The 15423-nt window shown below is 35.4% G+C and overlaps 1 protein-coding gene across 1 annotated transcript in view; it reads left to right on the top strand.

The window, feature by feature from the left end:
- Positions 1-1151: 1151 nt before the first annotated feature.
- Positions 1152-15423, top strand: part of LOC132558737 (myosin-VIIa-like) — a 43762-nt gene continuing 29490 nt past the window's right edge. Inside the window, exons 1-8 of the mRNA XM_060223333.1 lie at positions 1152-1169; positions 9313-9573; positions 10255-10439; positions 10833-10954; positions 11403-11659; positions 12407-12560; positions 13021-13097; positions 14575-14834. Coding sequence (XP_060079316.1) covers positions 1152-1169; positions 9313-9573; positions 10255-10439; positions 10833-10954; positions 11403-11659; positions 12407-12560; positions 13021-13097; positions 14575-14834 — 1334 coding nt within the window. The remainder of the gene's footprint in view (positions 1170-9312; positions 9574-10254; positions 10440-10832; positions 10955-11402; positions 11660-12406; positions 12561-13020; positions 13098-14574; positions 14835-15423) is intronic.

Below are 15423 nucleotides of genomic sequence, written 5' to 3'. Positions count from 1 at the left end.
ACAATGTACTTCACTCTATGATGATACCACAATGAACTTCACTCTATAATGACACCACAATGTACTTCACTCTATAATGACACCACAATGTACTTCACTCTGTAATGATACCACAATGAACTTCACTCTGTAATGATACCACAATGAACTTCACTCTATATTGACACCACAATGTACTTCACTCTGTGATGATACCACAATAAACTTCACTCTGTGATGATACCACAATGAACTTCACTCTGTGATGATACCACAATGAACTTCACTCTGTGATGATACCACAATGAACTTCATTCTGTGATGATACTACAGTGAACTTCATTCTGTGATGATACCACAATGTACTTCATTCTGTGATGATACCACAATGAACTGCACTCTGTAATGATACCACAATGTACTTCACTCTGTAATGATACCACAATGAACTTCACTCTATAATGATTTCACAATCCTTTAGAGAAACTAAAGTTGTTTTACTCCTGTCCTTCCATTCTGTGTTGAGATTTTGATGGAAACACAATATGAAGGACTGAGTTGCGTATCAATTGTCAACTTATTACCGTTGCCTCCCAAACACAAAAAATGGGAATTTAGTCTAATAATAGACATCTTTAAATAGTTATTATCATTGTAAAGTTATTAATGTTGGGTTTAAGTGCCATGATAATCTCAGTAAGGTGAATTAACCAGTTTGACTATACTCTGTAAAGCTTAAGTCAAAACGTTCTCAGCTTTTAGAGTAAAAGTGTAGGATATTTATTATAATGACACAGGTTTTATAAATCCTGGGTAAGGTAACTAAGAGAAGCCTACAATATTTGAACAATTCAGTACAAATGTTTTTGTATCATACATTAGAGCTATGAAGCTAAGGCTTGATCTGCAGTCAGCTCCACTGCCAAGTTCTCAGAGATCTGACAGCTACCTTATTATTAGCAGAGATAATAAATATTGGATGATGTTGTCCTTGATCAGGTGGATTTCTGGCTTACTCTCCTATTGAGGTACAACCTGACTCACCTGTACAGGTGAAAGAAATGCACCTTACCAATACCATATATGTTAATCAGTGGACTTTGTTTGTGTTTTTCAGGCTGTGATGTAAATATAACCAGAGTGTCTTGTTGGTCACTGAATTCATCTCCAAAATGGTTATCTTAGGAAAGGTAAGTCCATTGGTTATCAAATATAACACACTCTATAAACCGAGTATACACAAAAAAGCTAGAAAGGCCATGATGTATATCATTAGATGCCTGCAAGTTCAGACAGTGGAGTTTAAGACACATTCAGAGCACATATCATATTTGGTTAAATCATTTGACAATTTCAATTTTACAATTTGATTCGCTGAAGATCAAACAAATTCTAGCTTACCCTAAACATTTAGAAATCATCAGTATTGAATATATTATTTATTCAAGCGAGCTTGTAACACTGAAATTCCTTATTTGGATATCGATCACAAGAATGTTCTGAAAATCTTTATTGAACTAGAAATAAAGTTTATACAATGACATTACTGATGTTCATGACATACAATTAATTATGAATCACAAAAAACAATTGTCATTTGGTGTATAATGAACCAGACTTTTTTAAAGTGTCTGTTAAAATCAGACAAAGCGATGAAGTATTGAAGGATAAGACATGTTTGTTTAGTTATATATGGTAGTTTTTAATTTGCTTCCTCATTTTTAAATTATGCGACTAATAATATTAGTGATATTTCTAGTAGAATCATCAAGTCACACTTGTGAAAGCATTTTATTGACTCTGACATCTTAGAGTTGAAATTTTCATCTTGGGACCACATCTGAACAGATTTTCAAAATTTGAAATTGTTGAACTTTGGGAAAAAGTGTAAATGTCACCAGGGGGAAAACAAAACTTATGCTTTCTTATCATCTGAGACTCATAAAAAAATTATGATTTGTGTCCAAGAAGTTCCAAATGTCATGTTAGGTTTTGGTTTTGATGGTTTGAACTGTCTCAGTTCATGGATAGATGAAATGGATAATTATGTAAGGTTTATCAAAATTATTTTGTTTCCTCTGTAGCATTTTTTTACAATTTAGTTCATTCATGAAGTAAAACACTTGAAAATTGTAACTTATACACTAGATGCCTAAAAACTTATGTTGCATGGCAAATTGTAATCACAATTATCGCTTTCCAAATTTGGATAAGAAAACTCCTGTCAGTAAAGTACTTATATTGATCAACGTTGCTGAGGCAGAATGTTGAGGACATTAACATGTCAGGCTTAAATGTGAGGCATTTTGTGACTCACGACCACATCATTCATTATAATTGCCATCTGTATACATAAGATAATTTGTGTTGTTGTTTACTTTTTGTCTATAATTTTCTTCATGATTGTCATCAGTAGCAATTAGGCCTTTTAACAGGTGCTCTGTGGTGGTGAATATGGGCCCCATTCCCAATCAGATTTATTTTTAAAAAATTACCAAATTCCCAAAATATATATTTGGGTGCTACAATTTCTTTCCCAACTGATCATTTGTTCCCCAAAAAAGAGATAAAAAATGGGCAGTCTCAAATGAATGGAAAAAGACACTGAACAAAAAGGTTTTCTTTTAAATATGATAGTAGCACTTCAGTACAAAGACTTACCTGAGCATCTTTATCGGGTAAAAAGACCAGGTTGGCCCATCAGAGTTAGGTGGAGTTGGCTTCTGAAGCTCTGATACCATGTAATATAGCGACGTGATGTTACCGGATGTTTACTTGGGTGTCTGACTCTGGAGTAATCAGTACCTGTAACATCTGGGATCTAGTAATCTGTCCATTATAAAATCCGATGTCTCCTACAAATCAATAGCATTGTATTGTTTTGATGTTGAATTAAAACTAATTGATTTAGTCTGCACAATTTCCTCAATCCAATCACAATCTCTCAAGCTGGTTCTGACGTTTAAGTTCGACAAGGCACTGCTGACGGGGTCCAAATTCTTGTTCAAACATTGGTGATAAGTTGGGGGCCGGAGAACTGATAAGAATAACCTATCCTGGTTTACTGACAAAGGAGCTGGAAATAGTGACCTGATGGAAACGGTGGAATTCTAAAGTCTCTGTATATGGTCAAAAGTGATAAATTATGGTGGATAGCTTTGTGTCGTGTGTGTGGTATTTATGAAGTGTTCCAATGTGGTACTAGATCTACTAATACAACAATCGCATTCCAGTATGGACTCTCGTGGTATTTTGGTGGAATTAGCTATGGATGTGTTTAATATGTTGGTGTAGTTATTCAGATTGTGTGATATAATCGACAATGGTGAGCATCTATCCCCATATGCAAGTCAGAGTAAGTATTTGTTATTTCTGCATTTGTAACAAAACAATAATTGCTGACCACACTTGTATGTCCATTGTCTTTGTAGATCCATGGGGTATAATGTATCCCATTCAAAATTTTAGCTCAAAATGAAAGGAAATGTACGTCATGTATTCACAGTTTTGTGGCAAATGTTTCATTGTAATGAGATGGTTGTATTTTTTTTATTACATTTTGTGCAAAAAAAAAAATAAATAAAAAATAAAAGAGAAATATGACCCATGAATGATATGGATACAAAAGATCTAGAACGAATATTTGTCATCTGTGAAACATTTTGCTGCAATTGTCAATATGACATTAAGAAATTTCTTTCTGAAGACTTTTTGAATTCTTTGATTGTTAACTACTCATCAGAAATGGTTAGAATTATGGGCCTACCATTCTATAGTTTATGAAAATTACTCAGAAATTTGAATATTGGAGGAAAAATGGTGAACAAGTGGTTTTTCCATGTCCATCTGTGTCTGATCTTCTCCTGTGGAGAAAAGTTTACCTGAGAATAAATGGCTGGGCAGAGTTCATACATGGTTGTTGTTTCCGTTAAGTAGGGAGATATCCTAAGAGAACTGGAGTTGATTTAAGGTGTGGTCAGACAGAATGTCAACCTCATATGTAGATCAATGTCTAGGATGATGCTTAACCTTCTAAATTTTAACCTAATTGATACAAAAATTAAACAGTTACTGAAAATTAAGTGATGCTTGTTCCTCTTGTAGTCATTAAGCGCTACTTTCAGTAGATAACTTTAGAAGGCAATTTCATCCTCTTTATGGAGATTAATCACTATAAAAAAGGTCACTGAACCATTGCACAACAAATGTCATTATATGGTTTGACAAAGTCTATAATCGCTGTTGCTACAAACAAAATTTTGCTTCCCTGAAACTGAAGTTATAAAAGAAGATTTATACTTCAGAAATTAACAGGGGAAAGAAAAGCAAAGTTCAAGGTTGTCAGAAAAATGAAAAATTGTCCCTGAGAATAAAGTTTCATGTTCCTCATTCAGATTAACTCTAGATGAAAATTAGTGATTTTCACAAAAAATTGAAACCAATGATAGGTGGATCGCTTGAGGGAAGACTCTTTTGGTTGCGAGAGTGATTACATAAATGTATATTATGCAAGATGCAAAAAAACTGGCATGAAAAATAATTTTGCTTGTATATAATATATCCTTTTTCTCACATTTTGATTATTACAGTACAGTACATTTCGTGATCCCTCCAGAATCAGGCGTTAAGTTGTAGTGTTCCTCATGTTAATCCTAGCCATCTTACCTATCGGGTGTACATTTTGTCTGGACACTAAGCTTTTTGAAGATAAATGATCTGATGTTGTCAGAATAACGCTGCACACCCATGTATACAGGAACTCATTCCTACGGAGGACAGCAGCCCCAGTCTGTGTGACACAACTTTGTCATACAACATATCTTCATGTACTGAAAGGATAAAGAAATGCAACTTCTTCAATTGCAAAATATTTTGTATTGAATATACATACACTGTAGCCATATAAAAAGTAAGAGGAATATTGGGGCACCTTACCTTATCTCCCAATAAATGCCAATAATATGTCGTCCTTGAAAAACTTTGCCACATCCAGTAAATCATCAATATACTGTGACTGTACAAATGGATGCATTCTTTTCCATTCAAACTGATGTCGATTTTTGACTGTCAACATGCTCATGGCAGGTAATACTCAACAGCAGGTTGCTACCCATTGCGGAGTTGTGATTACTGACTGCTGAGAGTTGATGACCGACCGAGATTCAGACATCCACGTGTAACATCACAACATCAAGATCGGTTCATCAGTTGTGTCCGCTTGGGTGATGGAAGATTAATAGCAACAGAAACAGCATGAAATAACATTGATAATGGGAACTGACAAATCCACCCCCAAAAAAAGCTGTTAGAAACAGACTGCAAGATGCAAATTGATGCCCAAATCGCTAGTACCTTGGTTTGCCATTCAAACCACAAAATCAGACATGTCATATGCAAAGTTGGCATTACTTATGCCCCTATGCTTTCCTATGAGACCTTTGAAGTCCATGCTCTTCACAGATGAGTCTCAGTTTACGTTATTTCAATAAAATGGCTGTCAATGTGTGTATCGCTGTGGAGAAGAGCGCACCTTTCAAATGCTTGTTTTTTGGAGAAAGACAGATCTGGGGATGGATCAGTTCTGGTTTGAGGAGGAATTTCACATAGTTGAAAGTGATCATGAACAGGAATTTAATGACTTGTTTACTATCAAAATGATCATGAGATCCTGAGGCCTCCTGTGGTGGGTTTCATTTAAGGCACCATTTGACCTTTCAGCATGATAATGCTAGGCTAGGTTTCAAGAGTTTGTAGGAACTCTCTTGTAACCCAGAACATCCTTCCTACTTGTTGGCCCCCATATAGCCCAGATTTGTCCCCAACTGAACACTTGTTGGATGAATAAGACAGAAGAGTTCGGAATCAAACAAACATCCCAAATAACCTCCAAATGGCCGACTCACTTACCAAGGAATGGAACCAAGGAAAGGAATAAGATTCCTGTTCGAGCAGTCCTTATGAATTCCATGCCTCGCAAATAAGAGATGCTTCAGCTGTTTGTGGAGGGCACACACAATATCAGGGATCAGTCTGACAACTGCCATTATTTCAAATTTGTATATAATTTAGGATACCCTTGTTAGTGATGTCTTCATTTGTTAAAAATCTCAGAAAATTTGAAGACGAATGGTCCAATATTCAAATTTACTATCATGTTTTCACATTTAGGTATATTGCTCAAAATTTATTATTTTATCAAACTGTAAAGTTGAAGTTGCGTATCTTTTTCCTCCTAGTATATATCACAGTAAAACTTAGTTATATAAAGTATTGTAGATACTTTGTGTAAGGATTAAATGGTTGAATAATGAAGTCGGCACGTCATATCTTAACTTTTACCAACATTTTTAGACTTCATATAAGCATTGAACTGCTGTCAATTGGCAGGGATTGATTTTAATGTCAAGTAGGCAAAAAACAAACACTTCAATTGACTTTGGTCCAGTTGCCATTTATAGGCCCAATGCTTATATTTACAACTTTCTTCAGTTATCCATCTTTTCAATTTTTTCCTTATTTTCTCATTTGAATTTCAAACTCCTGTGCTTATTCTGTTGGCATTTATGAGATAATAACCAACAGTTATATTTTTATATTACATATTTATTCCTTATAGTATTGTGATGCCAGAATTTGGTAAATATTTAGTTTGAAAAATTTGCCTGAATATGGCTCTAAGTTCTGAAAACTTTATTGAAAAGCCTTTGCTATGTTGACTACTTCATTCAATTTATTATTCTTTCTTCACTATATTAATTTTTCGATTGGATGTGATTGCATTAAACTGATATTTGGAATCACTATTCAGTGTTGATATTCAGAAAATTTTGATGTGAGAGTTAACTGAAGTCAGTTGTAACATTCAATAAAATGCTAGAACCTATACGATGTTTTTCGGACATGTTGGACATCAATATATTGTAGTGTAAGGTATACTGAAAATCTTCACAATGTTTTAGCCAGGGACATTGTGTAACCTATACTTAACATAAGATTAAGGCCCAACCAATTACCACTGTAGCTAGGTACCTGGGTCTGACGAGATAATGTAGGAGATATCTGTACACCCATCGTTAGTAACACCTGGTTAATTCTGGTCTTACAACAGCTGTTGTCTGGTCAGCTTACTAAACAGTGGTGGACAGCTGAAGGCCGATGAAATATCTACCTTTCATCAGCATAACTAACTGATATGATACACTGTAGGAAATTCAGTCAAGCAGGATCCAAGACTGTATACTGTTTATTTTTCAAAATAATTTTAGACCCAACTAATCAGCTCTATGTGACTTACATCTCTGCTAACATTTCATCAAGTATTTTTGTCAAAGATCTTGACTACAATATTTACATAAATCTGCAGTTATTTTAATTTACTTCAATGCTAAGCTTACATTATCAGGTAAAACACATAATTATGTAACACTATCAATATTCTGCTGTTAAACACAATGACATTTTTTCAACATTGTGATATTTCTGTAAGAAAACACATTGTTGAACATTGTTACTTTTGTCAACAATCTGCAGGTTACTTTGTCAGCTTTCTGCAACAAAGTATATTATTATAATGTCAACAATTTCTGATGTAAAATACTTTGTTACAATGTCAACATTCTGAAGTTAAGACACATTCTTACTTTGTCAACATTCTGAAGTTAAGACACATTCTTACTTTGTCAACATTCTGAAGTTAAGACACATTCTTACTTTGTCAACATTCTCTGAAGTTAAGACACCTTCTTGCTTTGTCAACATTCTTAAGTTAAGACACATTCTTACTTTGTCAACACTCTGAAGTCAAGACATGTTCTTGCTTTGTCAACACTCTGAAGTTAAGACACGTTCTTGCTTTGTCAACATTCTGAAGTTAAGACACATTCTGACTTTATCAAGATTCTGTTACATTGTTACATAGACATTTGTTGCAACAATAAAACTAGGACTCTGTCAAGTTTATAGTGTATCATGCAAGGAAATCTCTACTAACTGATAATTTATTGGGCGAACTAAATATTAGTCAATATTGTTTTACCTGGTAATTCTGACAGATGGCTGCTATATTAACTTAGAAATGTAAGGAAATTTAACTCTAATCCTCTGGTAATTTATATTTTTTTCTGAAAGAATTTTAAAGTTTTGCAGTATTTGTATGTTTACAGAGGGTTTTACTGCAGTGTTAGAGAGTGTATAATGTCTGGGAGGTTTTCAGGTCTTTTACTGGTCGTAAATAATTCCGTAATGAAGCCTAATGGAGTAAATACATTATGTGAATGTGTTTTATTGGAGGTGAAGTGTTACATGTATAACAGATGGAGCTGGAGTGTTACAGTGTTCTGGTGCTTGTTTTCTCTCCATCCCCCCCCACCCCTTCATGAAATGACTGGATCTGTTTTAGTTGAAGTTCCAACTTTAAGTTCAATGTTGTTAACAATGATTAAACATCTAAACATCAACAGTTATCATAGTTCACAGTAAAATAAGTCTTTGATAACTTTCAGAAAACATTTAACCACCCAGCTACTAATCCAGATATAGGTCCCATTTCACAGCCTAGATGGATGACGTTTTAAAAGTCTAGAAAGCAACACCCCTGCTATAATAAGTAGATTGAGGTTTGTTAGTTTAAATACGATAAAAGCAGCATGGGAGAGCTCTACCACTGACGGAGACTGTTAGTTTACCCAGTCATGTGCAACCACCAGGCACAAAGAGATGTGTTGCTCATTTTTCATAAAGACTGACTGAATGAAAATCAATGATGCAAAGTAGGTTTCCATAGTTTTTGCTGATGTATCTAGATTTGTTATGCTACTTGTATATAATAACAACCTAGTTGTTGAATGACCAAATTTATTGGAACAACACACTGTTAATGTATTTATGGAAATACACTCACTGGTCAGCTGACTGCAGTAGATGTATAAATAAAGTGTTTGTTTACAGGAATACATGTGTTACATAAAACACTCAAAGATATTCAAATATTCATAGATGATACCATATTTGAGGAAGGGACTCAGCTGTATACCCTGTTGACAAGGGCTTCATTACATTGAAAATATTGAGCACAATACAATGGCTCCCTGACTTTGGAAACTGTAGAAAACAATAATCCTAGGTGTGATTCACTGGCTGGACCCTATATATGCAACACAGCTTTCATTTTAATGTTTTCAATGGAAATTTGGAATAAATTTTCAGGAAAATCTGTTTACTTTCATGAGATTCTGTAGAAAGGATCCTTATCACGATGCCACATATGACTGCAGTTCTGATATCTGTCTTTCTGCGAAAATACCTGAAATTTTGAATATAATAAAATCTTTTCAGGGGGACCATGTGTGGCTGGAACCCGAGACAAAGGGAGAGTTCACCGTGGCAATTGGGGCCAGGGTTAAGTTCCATGATTCTGGACGTGTACATGTTGTTGACGATGATGGAAATGAACACTGGCTGGATGGCAAACAGAAAATTCGACACATGCATTCACACTCTGTGGAGGGGGTAGAGGACATGATTGGACTGGGTGACCTCAATGAAGCTGGAATTCTCCGTAACCTTTTTATACGCTATATGGACAATCTCATCTACGTAAGTATATTTTTATTTGATGAGTGTGTGTATCTATTAACAATTGCAATTGTAATTAATTGCTGACAGCAACTGCCAGCACCTCATGAACTACAAGGGAAGACATTACATCAAATGCAAAAATATGACTCTGTCCTTGTCTGCTTTACCCAAACTGTGTCCTTTTTACAATCACAAGAAATTCTGGTGCTGTAATGTTGGCAACATTAAAGTGTCTGGTAATAAGCTTGCTCACATATATCACACAGCAGATTTAACAACAGATGTCCTGTAATAAGCCCACCTCCCTTGAGGTCAGAGGCTATGTCTGACCCCCTGGGCTTATTTCTGGATTGATACCATTACTACATATGTAACAAATGCATTTGCATTGAACTGTCAAAATGACCTGCTAAAAATTTGGGTCAAAGATAAGAGAAATCCTTCATAAAAGGTTTTCAACCCTCAAGTATAGAATTTGAGTTATCCTTACCACAGACGCAATTCTAACTTCAGTTCTGCAGCCTCAGCTTGAATATTTTGTCCTAAAGCAAAGTTAGAAGGTGATCCCCCACAGTTATAACAGTAGTAGGATGTTAGGTGTCATCGGGAGAATGAATTCTCTATAGTTCTTACATGTATTAGATCATTTCTGACATTTCAAATCATTTGAAAATTAATATGATGATATGTTGTTTTTAGACTTACACTGGGTCAATCATGGTGGCGGTAAACCCATACCAGATACTACCCATCTACACAGCTGAACAGATCCAGTTATATCGGGACAAAAAGATTGGAGAGCGACCTCCACATATATTTGCCATAGCCGACAACTCTTACTTCAATATGAGGCGTTACCAAAGAGACCAGTGTGTCATTATCAGGTAAGAATGCTGAAAGTCGTCCAATGGGAGCACCGAATTCAGATATTGTTAGAATATCTCTCATGATTTGTGAGAATTCTTTAATCTATATATCATGTTAACTAATACAAATTGGTCTTCATATACATGAAAATGGAATGTCCAATTTTATCTGCCTGTAAGGGAAGGGATTGAACTGATGGAATGTTTTTAATAACAGGATACTTTTGATCCACTTGAAAGGGAAAGTTGGAAATTAAAGTTGTGTCGGTGCCATTGAATGGTAAAACTATGACCAGAATTTGAAAATAAGGAAGGAAAAATATTATAGATATTAAGGGTACAAATTGTAAACAAATTTTATTGTTATATTTTTTTTTCGCTTTTTTATTCAATATATAATGCTGATTACAGTGGGGAGTCTGGTGCAGGTAAAACGGAGAGTACGAAGCTCATCCTACAGTTTCTGGCTGCTGTCAGTGGTCAGCACTCGTGGATAGAACAGCAAATCCTTGAGGCTAATCCAATTATGGAGGGTAAGTGACCCACTTTCATTGTTAAGTAATCTAATTGTAACATAGGTAATGTTATCTTGATATTTAACAGGTTTGTAGCTGACATTTTGTGCAGATTCAGTATAGACATCAACGGGATCTTATCCAACAAAATGTATGGTTATTGATAAAACATCCTGTTTGAATTCTGTTTATACAAACTAACGAATACAACACTTTTTATACGCACAACTTTAATATAACATATACAGATATAATGATATGTTTACGTTAGAGCCGAACATTTGATTTAACACAGAGAACGTTCAGTCACGAGAATATCTGCATATCTACATTCTTACTACATTTGCTTATTAGCTATAATCACTTTATACTGGAAATATAAAGTATATTTGTTTCTGAAAAAGAAATATTATACCCAAGTATGAACTTTACTTGAACTTATCAATTTTTTTTTTTTAATTTTCAGCCTTTGGAAATGCAAAAACCATACGAAATGACAACTCCAGTAGATTTGGTAAATACATTGATATTCATTTCAATGACAAAGGTTCCATTGAGGGTGCTAAGATAGAACAATATCTACTAGAAAAGTCTCGTATTGTCACGCAGGCACATGATGAACGCAACTACCACATATTCTACTGTATGTTGGCTGGTATGACACAGGAGGAGAAGCACCAACTGGAAGTTACCAATGCTAATGACTATTGGTACCTTACGCAGGTAAAAACATACAGAATATTGGTACCTTACACAGGTAAAAACATACAGAATATTGGTACCTTACACAGGTAAAAACATACAGAATATTGGTACCTTACACAGGTAAAAACATACAGAATACTGATACCTTACACAGGTAAAAACATACAGAATATTGGTACCTTACACAGGCAAAAACATACAGAATACTGATACCTTACACAGGTAAAAACATACAGAATACTGGTACCTTACACAGGTAAAAACAAACAGAATACTGGTACCTTACACAGGTAAAAACAAACAGAATACTGGTACCTTACACAGGTAAAAACATACAGAATACTGATACCTTACACAGGTAAAAACAAACAGAATACTGATACCTTACACAGGTAAAAACATACAGAATACTGATACCTTACACAGGTAAAAACATACAGAATACTGGTAACTTAATTATACACATGTGAAAACGCACAGGCTACTGGTACATTACACATACAGGTAAAACAAACGGACTGTTGATATATTTCACAAATAAAACTTTACACCTGTCCATAAATTAGACTTCAGACATGTCTTAAGAGTTTTTACACCATTATAAACATGCAGTTTATTGAACATGCATTACTGCAGTACACTAACTGATATATTCACATGTACACCTGCCAGATAAATACTACTGTCACACACCATTGTAAATACACAGTTTTCCAGAGTCTAAACCATTGACTAACTATGTAACATGTTTATCCAATATTACAGGGGGGTAGCATTTTCTGTGATGGAAGGGACGACATTAAGGAGTTTGCTGATATCCGTTCAGCCATGAAAGTGCTCATGTTCCAGGACAAGGAAGTCTGGGAGATCCTCAAAGTGCTGGCTTCTTTGCTACACCTGGGAAATATCAAATATAATGGTAATCTAATATAGGACATCAACAGGAATGGCCTTGTTGTTTCCTCTGTAAACATGACATGACATCTGTCATTATGTTTATCATAAAATGCAGTTATATACAGAGATCACTTAGAAATTTCACCTGATTATACCTGAGAAAGATAATTGGCTAAATCAGTTGATAATACAACTGCCTTTCTCCAAGATTGGGATTTCTAAGTTGGGTGTGTACAAAATGGGGTTTTATCTCAAAATCAGTCTATTAACAGTCCAGTTAACTTGCCTAAATAATGTTTTTATATATATCACTATTGTAATGTTAATTAAACTAGGGGTTGGAATATGGTCCACTGGAGAATAAGTTGGTGGTAAACAAGCAGTTTTAGTACATGACAAGTCATTCAGATGTTCTATTGTAGCAATATGTAATGACATGTTTTACTTTGAATTAATGAAAGTTTCACTTTTTATTTGTTTAGCAATTGAGATGGACAATATGGATGCCAGTGAAATCCAGGACATACAGTCGGTAAACAAAGCTGCCAGACTGATGGAGGTAAGTAGACCAAGGTTTACTGATCAGTAATCATCAGGGAGTCAGTTCCTGTCTGCTAATAAACTCACCTTTATATAGTACTGTTCAGCAAAATTGTAAACCAATGGTATTTGTCCTGTAATATGCTTAAGCCACCCCACTCCCTTTAGAGTCCGAGGAGATGTGTGTCCCCTTGTAGCTTAGTAATAAGCTGACTCTTTGACTTTGACTCCAAGGTAATGTGTTGGCCCTCTAGGTCCTGTAATAAGCCTGCCCCTCACTTTGAATCAGAGGTAATGTGTTAGCTTCTGAGGTCCTGTAATATGCCTGCCCCCTCACTTTGAATCAGAGGTAATGTGTTAGCTTCTGAGGTCCTGTAATATGCCTGCCCCCTCACTTTGAATCAGAGGTAATGTGTTAGCTTCTGAGGTCCTGTAATATGCCTGCCCCCTCACTTTGAATCAGAGGTAATGTGTTAGCTCCTGAGGTCCTGTAATATGCCTGCCCCCTCACTTTGAATCAGAGGTAATGTGTTAGCTTCTGAGGTCCTGTAATATGCCTGCCCCCTCACTTTGAATCAGAGGTAATGTGTTAGCTTCTGAGGTCCTGTAATATGCCTGCCCCCTCACTTTGAATCAGAGGTAATGTGTTGTCCCTCTGAGGTCCTGTAATAAGCCTATCCCTGACTTTGACTCAGAGGTAATGTGTTAGCTTCTGAGGTCCTGTAATAAGCTTTCCCCTCCACTTTGAATCAGAGGTAATGTGCTGGCCCCCTGAAGTTCTGTAATCAGCCTACCTTGTTTTTCTGACGTTGAGTCAGAAGTGATGTTTTATTCTGAGGTCCTGTAATAAGCTTGCCCCTAACTTCAAGTGTGATGTAATATGTTGGCCCCCTGAGGTTCTGTAATCTGCCTTCCCCCCTGACATTGAGTCAGAAGTAATGTGTTAGCTCCTGAGGTCCTGTAGTAAGCTCGCCCCCTCACTTCGAATCGGAGGTAATGTGCTGGCTCCCTGGGCTAATTGTCTGACGTGTGACGTAAATCATAACTACAATGTTGAAGTGAACTTTCCAATCATTGAACATGAAACAATAAAACAATGCTGTAACAGTTCACACATGTAATGTAAAAGCTTGACTTTTTGTGGTACAGTCTGTAGCTCATCAGTTGCAAGGGAACATTTAAGAAAATGTTTTTTAATATTTTCATTAAGCATCCCATGCCATTAAATCTCTTTTTTATTGATTCTGAGTTCAGAATTACATACATCCCACACCCCTCCTTTTTGGAACAAGTAGCTGTGATGTACACACGTAGATATGTTCTTTTACAGTGATTTGAACTTTACACCGATTAGTGTTGTGAAACACTTCCAACCCCTAAATATATATTCTACACCACTTGTAAGAGTATTTTTTAATGACGGTAACTTCTGGTTAGCTTGGTAGATTGTACTTGTTATTTTTACTTACTAAAGACTTGTTCTACTCTATTTACAGGTGCGGGCCCAGGACTTGATAGATGCTTTGACCACACGGTCGATTGTGACACAGGGTGAAATTGTTACAACAATGATGAGTGTTGAGAATTCTCAGGATGTGCGCGACGCCTTTGTAAAAGGAATATATGGCCGCATGTTTATCTGGATAGTGCAAAAAATTAACATTGCAATTTTTAAACCAAAGACTTCACCAAATCATTTCCGGACCTCTATAGGCGTGTTGGATATATTTGGATTTGAAAGTTTTGATCATAACAGGTAATTGTATATGTATTAATTCAGTTCATTACAGATTCAAGTTAAACATTGCAGGGAATGTGAACATAGTTAGGAGAGTTATAATAATGATATAAGATTCACTGCTGGAGCTCTTACAGTAGTTTATGTAACAACATACATATGTATAAAACCAGTTCATTACAGATTCAAGTTAAACATTGCAGGGAATGTGAACATAGTTAGGAGAGTTATAATAATGATATAAGATTCACTGCTGGAGCTCTTACAGTAGTTTATGTAACAACATACATATGTATAAAACAGCATTGCAGGAGAGTTATAATAATGATATAAGATTCACTGCTGGAGCTCTTACAGTAGTTTATGTAACAGCATCTTCAGACATGATATACTTTATACTAGGTATTTGTCCTGGAAATAAAAAAACACTCATACATAATTATGTTTTATCTTGATTGATCAAGGGATTCTTATCTTTGAAATTTGCGTCAGGAAAGATACATGTGTGTTGAGTGTTGTGTTGTTAATTTCTTGTATTATTGTATGTATCTATGTCTCCAGCTTGAATGGAATTCTAGCTCTCTATATGTTTCTATTAATGGATTAC

Source organism: Ylistrum balloti, unplaced genomic scaffold (genome assembly GCF_031769215.1).
Source record: "Ylistrum balloti isolate Yb309-2 unplaced genomic scaffold, AGI_CSIRO_Ybal_v1 Utg370818, whole genome shotgun sequence".
Lineage (NCBI taxonomy): Eukaryota > Metazoa > Mollusca > Bivalvia > Pectinida > Pectinidae > Ylistrum > Ylistrum balloti.
This window is presented reverse-complemented; position numbering and strand designations above follow the sequence as displayed.